General features: G+C 41.5%; 1 protein-coding gene across 4 annotated transcripts in view; it reads right to left on the reverse strand.

Annotated features, from left to right (window-relative positions):
- The window catches only part of fmn2b (formin 2b), a 55,570-nt gene extending 44,503 nt beyond the window's left edge, over positions 1–11,067 (reverse strand). The window contains exons 1-3 of one of the 4 annotated variants that reach the window (XM_023830962.2): positions 11,008–11,067; positions 6,999–9,001; positions 1,263–1,429 (exon numbers count right to left, since the gene is read on the reverse strand). In XM_023830962.2, coding sequence (XP_023686730.2) covers positions 1,263–1,429; positions 6,999–9,001; positions 11,008–11,018 — 2,181 coding nt within the window. In that variant the 5' untranslated portion in view covers positions 11,019–11,067. Of the gene's footprint in view, positions 1–1,262; positions 1,430–6,998; positions 9,002–10,791 lie in introns of all 4 variants that reach the window. The other 3 variants (XM_072703367.1, XM_072703366.1, XM_072703368.1) reach the window with 3 other exon arrangements.
- Positions 11,068–11,490: the final 423 nt, after the last annotated feature.

An 11,490-nucleotide genomic window follows, 5' to 3' on the forward strand; every position in this document is an offset into this window, starting at 1 on the left:
TGTATGTGCACGGCACCATGTATATTTCACCCAGAGCAGAGAAAGGGAGCACAGAATCATGAATCATCAAAGCAGTCATGTGATGCTCTGGTGAGGAAACCTAATGAAAACAATAAATACTGTGACAGTAGTGGGATGCAGCCATTCATCAATAAAGAAACAGCATTTGAACCAAGACTTCCTGTTAACCGCAACCCGAATGAAGAATGGCTTTGCACATACTGCGATTAAGGCACTAGTGCCAATTAAGATAAATTCGTACAAAAAAAGGACGGTATACAAGTACTTTTTGGGGTGATCTAAAATATTAACAGCATAAGAACATTTCACTTGTTTTTCCATTTAGATTTTAGTTCTATTGAAGAAAAGAGAATAAATGCATCACTGGTACATAAACAGCCTGAATTGCAGTTCAATGAAATATCAAGCCAGAATGCATCTACAAAAAGGGTGTTTCTCAATACCAAGAACACAAAGATTGCACTTCTGGTGTTGGCAAGAATGATGCAAGGAATCATGGGATTGTTCTCATTTGACAAGGATGCAACCAATGCATCCTTGATATTTGGGGAGGGGCAACAACCAGGGATTTTTACCGTCGTCTGTACTTCTGTTCTTAATATTGAAACTGGTCTTCAGCAACCGAAGATGATATAAAATGGGTATGCGAGAACACAAGTACAGTGAAGTACGCATATTGAGAAACACCCAATGTTACACTCTTGTGCTGCATGCTTGCACTGACAAGAATAAAACCATTACTGCCAGTCTCACAGAACAATGGCCAACCATAATATTGCACCTCCAGTTTCCTCCATGAGAAGCCAAAAGTTAGCATCAATACAGACCTTTAAAATAGGTACATATTCTAAGATGACACATCTAAATCACCCTCATCCCGAGTCTACCCATAAAAATCCCAAAATAGAACATTCAGCACCAGGTCCCTGGTGAGTCAGACATATGCAACGGCTGGGCTGCAAGCGACAGGTGAGAAGTGAGGCAGTCTCTTGAGTAGTGTGAATATATATAAATACAGGAATGAACAGCAAAAACTAAAACCAGGACACAAGATTACATTGTTCAAAAGAACTGCGACCAGAACATTTCTGGCAGCTGTGCCACAAGGTGACATTCTTAAAATTCCTGCTCTACTTTTGAGAAAAGTAAATGTTAAAGTCTTTTACGTAACGTTGCATAAACACATATACCACGCAGTTACATACAAATAAAATAATGCAAGCAAGAGTGGAGGGGCTCACATTGAACTTAGGTGCAATCTGCGAGGCACTTTCGCCATACTGCTCGCGAAAGCATTCACTGAAGGGCAACAAAAGGCCCATTGCCAGTATGCGTGAGCACAGCTTCTCTGCCTCTTCAGGCTGTGCGTCCTCCTGCTGCTGGAAGAACTTCTCCAGCAGGGTGCGCCCTACAGCAGAGAGAAAAAAACCTGAATTAATTTCCACAAGACATTTGGTACATTAGGGCTGGAAGATGACACAAAAAATTAATAATATGCAACACACACACATGCACCTGGTGCTTACATTTGTTTAGCAGAAAGAAAAATGTGTAACCATGAAAAAATTATTCATATAAAACTCGCTAAACAGCTGCAGTGTAAGCTTACAGGCCGGGCGGGGATTTGCTGGTTATCGCTTTTTATCCTCAGTGAAAAATGCCCGATTGAAGGGCCTGATTTAATTATGATTTTAAAGCATTCAAATATATGGCAGAAGCTGAAAGCCAAATAAAAAAAAAACTTTACCACCTTGATTTGTGTGCAGCCTAAGCCTACTTGCCCAACAAAGGTGATCAGTGCCAGTTAAGCACAGTCAGAAACTGAGTTACTTGTCTGATATCGCAATTACCGATAATATTGTTGTATTGGCCAGCCCTACTACACATATACAATACATGTCCACAACACCACCAGTATATCTGAATTGAATTAGCTGAATTCCCCATCTGACACAGCCACCAAGTTTTGCAGCCACCAAAACCAAGCTGACTACATAAAAATCAAGTTTGTGCCATTAAAACATCACAAAAGACAAGTTGCGTTCCTTATTTGTGTTTCCTCAAAGTTTTCATGCAAAAACAGACTAAGCAGCACAGCAGTTCAAGACCTGGTTTAAATCTATACAATAGGCATATAAAATGGTAGAAACTCAAGGGTTGGGTACTAAAATTCAATACTTTTATGGCACCAACCACACTGCTTAGATATTATTGATAATCAAAAAATGCCTTCTCAAAAATTTCAATATCTAAGGAGTGAAATCTCCTGTGTCAGTGAGCCAAGAAGCACGCAGCGTGCTTGTACCAAGACCGAATAATGCTGGTGACTGGTAATGTTGCGTAAACATGTCATAGACATGGTTCAAGTGGGGTTCAAGTGTGTGCATGCGTAAGGACCCACTCTCAGAGACATGGTTGACAGGTCAGAGTGTGTACAAAACTGAGAATCGCTAAGAGAAGAATTTGGCAAACCACGACTGACTTTTAGCTTAAAACATGCAAATATCAATTACTCGAAAGCATTTTATGACCAGTTAACCCTTAATGGGCTAATAGGTTACTCAGCCAGTCAGGTGAAACCAAACCACATCCTGAACTGTACACAGTGGTTCTATTTCTTAAAGGAACAGCAGCTCAGTAAGATGAACCTCATTATTCTTCAATTAACTTCTTTAGTACCAATCAGGATAAAAATCAGATTATATTAGCCTACATTTCAATATAGATTAATAAATCAATATCTGTTTTTGCAAATGTACAAGCAAACAGAGACCTGTTTTTAAAGTATATACCATTTGATTATATTTATGCTACTGTTTTTCCATGATTTATGTTTTCTGTCTGGCGGTAAGTGAAATACTGACAGTAAAAAAAAAAACCATACTGGGCACTCTTTTAAATAGGATAATGTATAAGCATAGCGAAACAAACACTTAAAAACAAAATATAAATTGGTGTAAGCAGGCTTTTTCTGTAGAAATTTCTCAACTGCAATAAAACATAACTTATAATTACATAATCCACTGTGCATTTGTGCCATCTGTCTAGGGAAAGTGTAGGACCTGAATTTATTATCAGTATTAATGCATTCATTCATTAGAATTGATGTTTCTGCTCAACTCCTCAGTGTGCTGGTTTGTGCTACTGATTTTTAATTTTTTTTACCCTGATAACACCAATACTACCACTTAAAGTAAGCATACAGTCCAGTACAAAACCAGAATGGCAGGGACTGTACAAAGGGCTACTAAAAAGTGTATCTAGACTGCCAAATTTGGAAAGCTGGTAGTCCAGTGGACTACCATATGCATTCACAATTTGTACATCCCTACTTTTTATATTAGAAAACTGCTTAGAGTGTGCAAAATGCCAAGGACCTGAAAACTCAAACTACAGATCTGTACCATAATTTGTAATGTAATTCTTTTGTTATTGAAATTAATTTAATAAAATTGGTATCGAAAGAAGTATTGTTCAGGAACTTGCATCACAAGCAAGTTATCTGTAGTGGTACTGAAAATATTTGAATGATACAAAGCCCTGAGTAACTAGCGAAGTAGGTCTGAGCAGCTCTGAACATTTAATTAAAAAGGGTCTAGAAGCAAATAAACAAGTGTGCGTGTTTTAAAATGCTGCTAAAATATAAAACATACCAATTTTAAAGACAAATAATCCACACAAATCAGTCAGTCTAAGAAAATACCAACAAACAAAATGCATAGACAGAAATCTTCCCTCCTAGAAGCTTGGATGCATTTTGATGCATGTAGGAGGACAGCTGCAGTAGCATCAATACGCACATATACAGCGTTAACCCCATATTTGCACTGAAGTCTGAGTCAGATGCTGCAGTGTTAGCATCTATGCCAATGCTGCAAGATAGATTTCTAAAATTAGGTGGTAATGAGATAAATTGATGGTCTAGCTAAATAATTTGCACGTCAAATCCCTTATCCTCTGGAACCCATCTGTATATAATATGACAGGTCACCAGAGTGCAAACACATATATAAAGTGCAGATAGTCTAAATATCATTTGCAGTATATGGGTTATTAGTTTTAAAGTCATAAAAGACTTTATAGGGGATGCAAATTCATAAGAAGAGAATAAGGATCCCTTTGATGTGGATAATTCAGAAACAGCATATGACTGCTTGCTTAAGAGGTTGCAGTGGGAACCCAAGTTTAAAGTACCAGTACATTATGATCTCTCTTCACTAACTGATATACAAGAGAGCAAGGGAGAACTGACCCACACACTACACAGCCACAGAGGGAGGCGAAATTTAAAAGGAAACATAATGAAAGGTCTCCCATGTATTGTTGTTCTGCACACTCTTTTCAAAGGGAAACAAATTACTTACTGTGGAGCCCCACTTGCAAATTTCATCTGCTTTCATGAACTCAACCCAAGAAAACAATAGGCCTTATTTACTCAAGGCTAGTAGAGAGAATAAAAGAGACCATTATTTAATGCACACCCATACAACTTCAGCCTTAAAGCTAACTCAAAAATGCTTTTTTTAAATAGCTCTGAAAGCATAAATCAAATATCTTGAAATTGACTAAAACTTCCAAATAAACATTCAGATGTTATTCTATCAATAACAAAAAAGACACACATCTGTATTCATACATTCTAAACAAGTTCCTTAAAAAAAAAAAAAGGCAACAACTGCTCAACAAAGACAGAAAAGATATTTATATGATTTCAGTCAATGGTAGCTCATTCTCAGCTACATAAAAGATATTGCATGCACTGGCTAGGGACAGCAGGAAGTGTAAGTTAAGAAACCAGACCAGTTGATCATGCATTCATAATCATCTCTCCAGAAAGTACATTTCCTAACATGGTGGTCTTATTAACCTAAATTGGTCCAGTAAACCTCCAATACCTGTGAATGTGTTACCAAAACTGGCAATTGGAAGCTTCAGTTTTCTTAAAGATAATTCAATGATGGATGATTCATAAAAACAACAGTCCAGTTTTAACCATGGTCATACTCAAAACAAAACGGAAAATAGCTGACTATTTTCCACATACAGCAGAGGATTTTAAATATTACATAAATATATGGTTGCTGATTGCATTTAGATTAGTGAAGCTAAAACCCTGGGTTCCTTTAGATCAGAGCTAGATAAGATTTTAACAACTCTGAGCTATTACTTGAATTCTCCTCAAACGAGCTTGATGGGCCGAATGGCCTCCTCTCGTTTGTAAATTTCTGATGTTCTTATGGTCTTAAGGCAAGACTGTCCAAATGAGGAAATGATATATGGACACATTTAAAAACAACCCAAAAATTCTCAAGACTACTATTATTAGCAAGTGGCAGTCTGACCGCAGCACTGTACATAAACACAGTGACGTGCAGTCTCCATAACAAAACTGGGTTGCCAACTTTCTCAACCCCAAATGAGGGACACTTTCTTGCAGGTGCGCAGGCAGAGCAGCTGACCAACAATAATGGAAATTGCAAAGTTTCATACTATAAATCTACACATTTCACAGTATAAAAGGACAAGCCACTAGTGGCCAGTGCACACAGGATCACCAACAACCGCGTCTCATAGCAACGTTTTGCCATGCTTACAGTAGTCTATTATTGGCCGATGAGGCTGTGATTGGAATACGGGACTGGAACTGCCCCTGAAGGGACAAATCAAAATCACCCATATTTCGGGATGTCCCGGACAATTCGGGATGGTTGGCAACCCTAGGCCCATCTGATTTCCCGCCACCATCGATTCCCTTCTGGCCCCACTCAGAATCAATGGCATATCTAACCTTCCTCTACCTCAAAACTAAAGCATACATCAGCATGTATTTTTTTAAACCAATGAGCAAATTATAAACTCAATCACAAACTGTCTAACTGGAAGTACCCCACCCAACAAGATCGCTGATGTCTGAAATTCACACACACAGGTTTGTCTGGTCATGCTGTGGGTGACTGACATCTCAGATTGATACTGAAGATCGACACATTCAACAGTGGTTGCAAATCAATGCAGACCCCACCCCCAGAAAGTCAGATAAGAGACTGATCTGAGAACTGTACAGAAAATGCTTGCCAATGGTCTTCCTTCAGGAAGGGGGCTGAGGGATATTCCAGAGAGCCTGCAGCAGCAGCACTGCAATGCTGCAGAAGAGCTGCACAGGGTAAAAACAAACACGGTGCCATGTGCAGTAAACCGGTGAAGCTGGGGAGAAATTCAAGCTGAACAACTGAGGCACCTGGTCGCAGCACTAAATCAGGCTTTTACAAATCAAATACTGGAAAACATGGAAATGCAAATGACAGTCCAAACATACATAGAAAAGAAAAAGAAAGTATCTGCTATATTTTATTTATATAACTGTTACACACACATCAGAGCTGATTTCTACGCTAAAGTTGTGTTGTTATGTGGTGTACTTGTTTTATGCCTGAAGTGTTTGGACATACTTAAGAGAGGTTTCATATATTCATATATAAAAAAAAAAACTGTCCCAATGAAAGCATATTTCAATCTAATGAATGAATTTTCACATATAAATAATAAAATGCCCTAATTGTCTGGATACTTTTCAGCAAGTGTGAGGGGAAATCAGCTGTGTTAAGAAAAATGATGAAGGGAAATCAACACCAAAATGTCACACTTCTGGACAAACTTTCTATTTCTACCACAGAACAAACAGCCATTGTTTGGTCTGCAGCATGCATTTATGCACACTGCATAAAAGACTCAAACTAGTGCATGGCAAATCAGACACAAAAATGACAGCCCCCACCCCCTTGCCCGCCCCAAAGTCAGTAAGATGTGCAGTCAGTTCTCCATTCTTTCACCAACATAGGAAACAAACAGCTCAGTTCACCCAAAAATGGCATTTCTAATAAAAAATATTAAAGTACACCACAAGGCCAGAAGCACCATAAATTGTACAGACATGTCACCTGATGAAAGGTAAACAAGAGCTAACGCATGTTACTCACCTGAGAAGACATCCTGGAAGCTACATGTGGAGGATTGCACACAGGATGACCTCCGTGTTGCACACAGGGGTTGACTTCCACTTCTCAGCCTCTCCTCAGAGCCCCCATACTCTAGGAAGTCGGTGGATCCAGCTTTACCGACCCGGATTTTACTCAGTTCCTCTGTCCAGTCTGCTGATCGGCTCAGTAGGCCTGTGATACTGTGAGAGCGCTGCCTCTTTAACCGCCGCCTCTCAGTCCGGCAGCCGAGCTCATGCCCCCGTCGATGGAAAAGGGGGCTCTGGGATGGCGAGTGAGCCGGGGAGTGGTTCGGGGAGCTGAGCTGCCGGGTGGTGGTCTTGATGTAGGAAGGATGAATAGGGGGGTAGGGCTTGACCGAGGGGGTAGTCACAGTTGACTTAAGGAGACGAGTTGCCAGAGGGCTCTCAGGGGGCCATGGGGAGGACAGGCTGCTTTTCCGTCGATGTGTAGGTGGGGGTGCCACGGACCCTGCTTTTACATCCACTGGCTCATCAGGCATCAGCAACTCCTCAGCTACCAGACTCCCATTCATGAAGCTCACCCCATCCTCCAGATTCCCAGTAACATCACTAATGCCTCCATTTAAATGGGGAGCTAGATCCAATCCGTCCTCCACTGGCTCTTCTGCACTTTCAAAAGAGCCAGTGAGGTCAGGGAAGCTGGTGGCGCTGGTCGTCTTGGTAACAGGGCTCCCCACTTTCCCTTGCTCCATGGTTGCAGGGGGCTGAGCTTCATCGCTCAATAGCCCTGGCCCCTTTGTCCCCACCGCAGCACAAAGAGCTTCCCCATATTCGGGGATCACCCCATTCAGCTTCAACCCGGCTCCGGCCACATTGTTCTCCTCAGCCGTTTTATCCAGCGAAAAAATGGGCCTGCCAAGCAGGCCATTCTCCTGGTCACCGGCAGCCACGAGGGCAGCGGGAGGCTCCGGGACAGATGGGGAAGCTGCTTCATCGTTAGCTGCTTGTTTACACTCCACTTTCCAGCTCAGATCCTCGGCAGTTGAAATGATGACCCCCTGCTGCAGCCTAATCGCCTGCTGGATATCAGCGAGCAAATCCTCTTGCTCCGCCGCCGAATGGAAGCTGTAGATGTCTGTGTCGGAGCCCGAACTGGCTCTTTGTCCATTCTGGATCTCTACGGTGTTCTGCTGACATGCTGCGGTGAGGTTTAAGCGGTCAGCCTCAGTATCCGAGTGCCCCAACTCGTCGGCCGAAAGGCTGACATCGGGAGTTTTGGTCTGAACCGATACGGCGCTGTCCAGCTCATCCTGCTGCAGGGCCTGGGAGCTCAAAACATCCTCTCTGGAACCTCCCGTGGATCCTTTTGCCTTAGACAGGTTCTTGCGAATCCGAATATTGGAAAATACAGAGGTTTTGGACTCTGACTTGCCTTTCTTTTTGCCAGGGTCCGCCCCCTTGCCGTGCTTGCCCTGCGATTTCTTGCCATGGTATCCTTTCTTTGTGTACTCCGCCTCATTGAGCCCCACAGCATCGTCAACCCCATCAAAGGCTTCCCCCGATGCTTTCTTAAGCTTCCCGTCCTGATTCCCCATGATGTTCAGCGGGCACGCCTCCGCAGTCAGGCCATGCTCACGAGCCGCTCTGGATGCGTCTGGCGGCCTGGGCAGGCTCTGTGATGAGGCGGCTGCTGCTGCTGCTGACGACAACAACGACGCGGAAGCAAATGCCTGCTCTCGCTCTCCCCCCTCTGCTGGCTCTGCTACACTGCATAATGAACTGCTGGCGGAGAGTCCCACTGGGGCATGCTCAGTGCAGCACTCCTGCACTCTGCAGTCTGAATCGTCCCATTGCAGCAATGGTGGCTGCTGCTGCTCCCCCCGCCCGCTCAGGGTCAATATGCTGATCTGTCTCCCCTCTGTGAAAGGGGTCCTGACAAAGATTTCCCTTAGTGCTGGGACCTGAGACTCCACAGTCTGGATGACTTGCATGGCGAACTGCTGAGGTTGAGTTTTATCCCTGCTAAAAATAAAACGTTAGAGATATTTCTGAAAACAAATCCATTTACAAAACAGATGCACGATTACTCTCATGCCGCAGCAGTTTAAATCTCTGGATTTATAAATACAAACAAATACCACCTGAGCTTGAGTAGATTACTCATCACATAATTAATACTTAAATCCCCAAATTAGGTATCCCCAATAAAGTATTATAGCATCTAGCTAACAGAACAGCAACAATCCAGTACCTCCTGCAGTCATTTTGTAAGTAATCTGCAAGGCATACTTTTAATTGCATCCCGGGGGGTGGGGGGGGGGGGGGTGGAGAGAAAGAGATAGGGTTACATACAGAGGGTACATCCTCTTTTGCCACATGCTGCTAAGCTACCATGTCTTCCCTGTGGATTATAAATGCCATGTCTATTTGCCTACATTTTAATGATGCAGACAGAATGATTTTATACATTGTGCTCAACCAAAACAAAACACCTCAGCACACAAATACTACTACAGGATCTGAAATGATTTATAAGATTTTTCAAAATAAAAATTGAGAAAATACCCTATTGAGATAATTCCACTAATCTGAGTTTTTATTCAGAAGCAACTACTGTAAATGATTCATTAAGGCAGACGCCTAGGGAAAATGCACCTAGAAGAGGGAAAACTGCACAAACTACTGAGACTAAATTAAAGGGGATAACATGGTGATGTCATCTACACGGTCCATTTTACTTCATCGCCATCGATATGCATTACATTTAAAACACTCAATATCCCTCCACCCACCTTCAAGCTACCAACATGGTCACATGACAACTAAAATTAAACGAGAAGGCCAAGGAAGGAAAGCCGTGCATATGCCACGTATAATCCAGCCGCCTTTACCCGGCTTTCGCCATATTAAGAGAAGCTTTGCATTAAAATTAACTGACAGCGATTTCATTTATTGAACACGCAGACAACGCATTTAAAAGTAGGTAGATTTATTTACGCGTAACACATGAGAACGAGTCTCGGACCATTTTCGATGAAAATGCCGGCATTTACTCTGGCGGTATCTGAAGCGAGGTTTAAAACCATTTGCATAATAAATCCATACGAAGCATGCAAGTTCTTCATAGAAAATTAAACCACTCACTCAAGCTGTCAGGTCGACCGCGTCCATTATATCTTAAAATTAAGATACAAAACAGCCATTAAAATACATTTGGCCAAAATACTTTATACGACATTAATTTAACTCAATTTCCGTATACATCAGTAGTTCTTAACCATATGCTTTTGTACCTTCAGCCACTTAACATATCTGCCCCATTACAATCAAATTAAAGTAATATTTAAGACCATCAACCGAGTCAGCTGTACAGGAGATGAAATATATGATTTTTATAGTTTGTCCTGTCACATCGCATTTAAAAAGTCTCATATCCTTGAAAGTTCAGTTTTCTAACAAATTTAAAATTACAGCCTTAAATCTCAATACATGTACTTTCAGCGCAAATACAAAAAAACCTTGCGTAACCATGTTCTGACCACGGCCTTAATATGCTATTTCAAAATCAAATGATTTTAATGCTTAACCAAGTACTTAATTTATTCCGTTGGGAAAGTACTGTTTTCTCTAAACTTCATCATTAAAATTACTGAGGCAAAAATGCTTTCTCCAAATGAATAAAGACATATCCCATTGAACAGTTTTTATAAGCCCAGGGTAAGATCACATAATTACACTCCTTTGGAGTAAATCGAGACAGTAACTAACATTAAAGTTACTTAATTAGAATAATATAGCTGGCGTTTACAGACCCGTCGCGCGAGGTACCTTTAGATGGGAGTTTAAACGTTGAGCGCCATTAGGGACTCATCTTTTCAAAGTCACGAACTTTAAAATAGGTACTTAAACTGTATAACTATCGTCACTGTAAAAGAATATAAAGCACCCAGAAATCACTCGAAGTTCAGAGGGCGTCTATTCCACTTTACTATAAGGGAAGCTACCACAACAGCGTTACGGCTCATTACCCTCGCGCCATTTGTCTCGGGACACGCCCCTCAGCGACCCGCCAAAACGCTCGATTGTATCACGTGGTTATGGTGCACGGAAGCCGCGCTAGAATCCCCCGCAGCGAACCTGGGAAGTCGGTTCGCCCATATATGAATGAAAATGGTTCACTGAAAATATAAATAATACATCAGTGCTTATGTTCAAATTATGCTGAGAATATGTATCATTGATTTATATAAAAAATATTATAGTCCCGTGTATATCACGTTGCTTGATTGACATGTAGGCCCATGCCAAGGAAATATAGTTTGCAACGTGTGCGGTATTTGCACTTAGAAATCGGCTTTGTTTTGCATTATATGTTTGTATGTGTGCATTTTATGTACTTGCCGCTGCTTGCTGAAAAAAAATAAAACGAAAAATTGCCTTAAGAAGTAAATCAACTGTTTGATGCACTGGCAAGGTTCTTTGTATCATTCGTTTTCGTCATAACCATCATT

The sequence above is a fragment of the Paramormyrops kingsleyae genome, chromosome 20 (assembly GCF_048594095.1).
Source record: "Paramormyrops kingsleyae isolate MSU_618 chromosome 20, PKINGS_0.4, whole genome shotgun sequence".
Taxonomy (NCBI): Eukaryota; Metazoa; Chordata; class Actinopteri; order Osteoglossiformes; family Mormyridae; genus Paramormyrops; species Paramormyrops kingsleyae.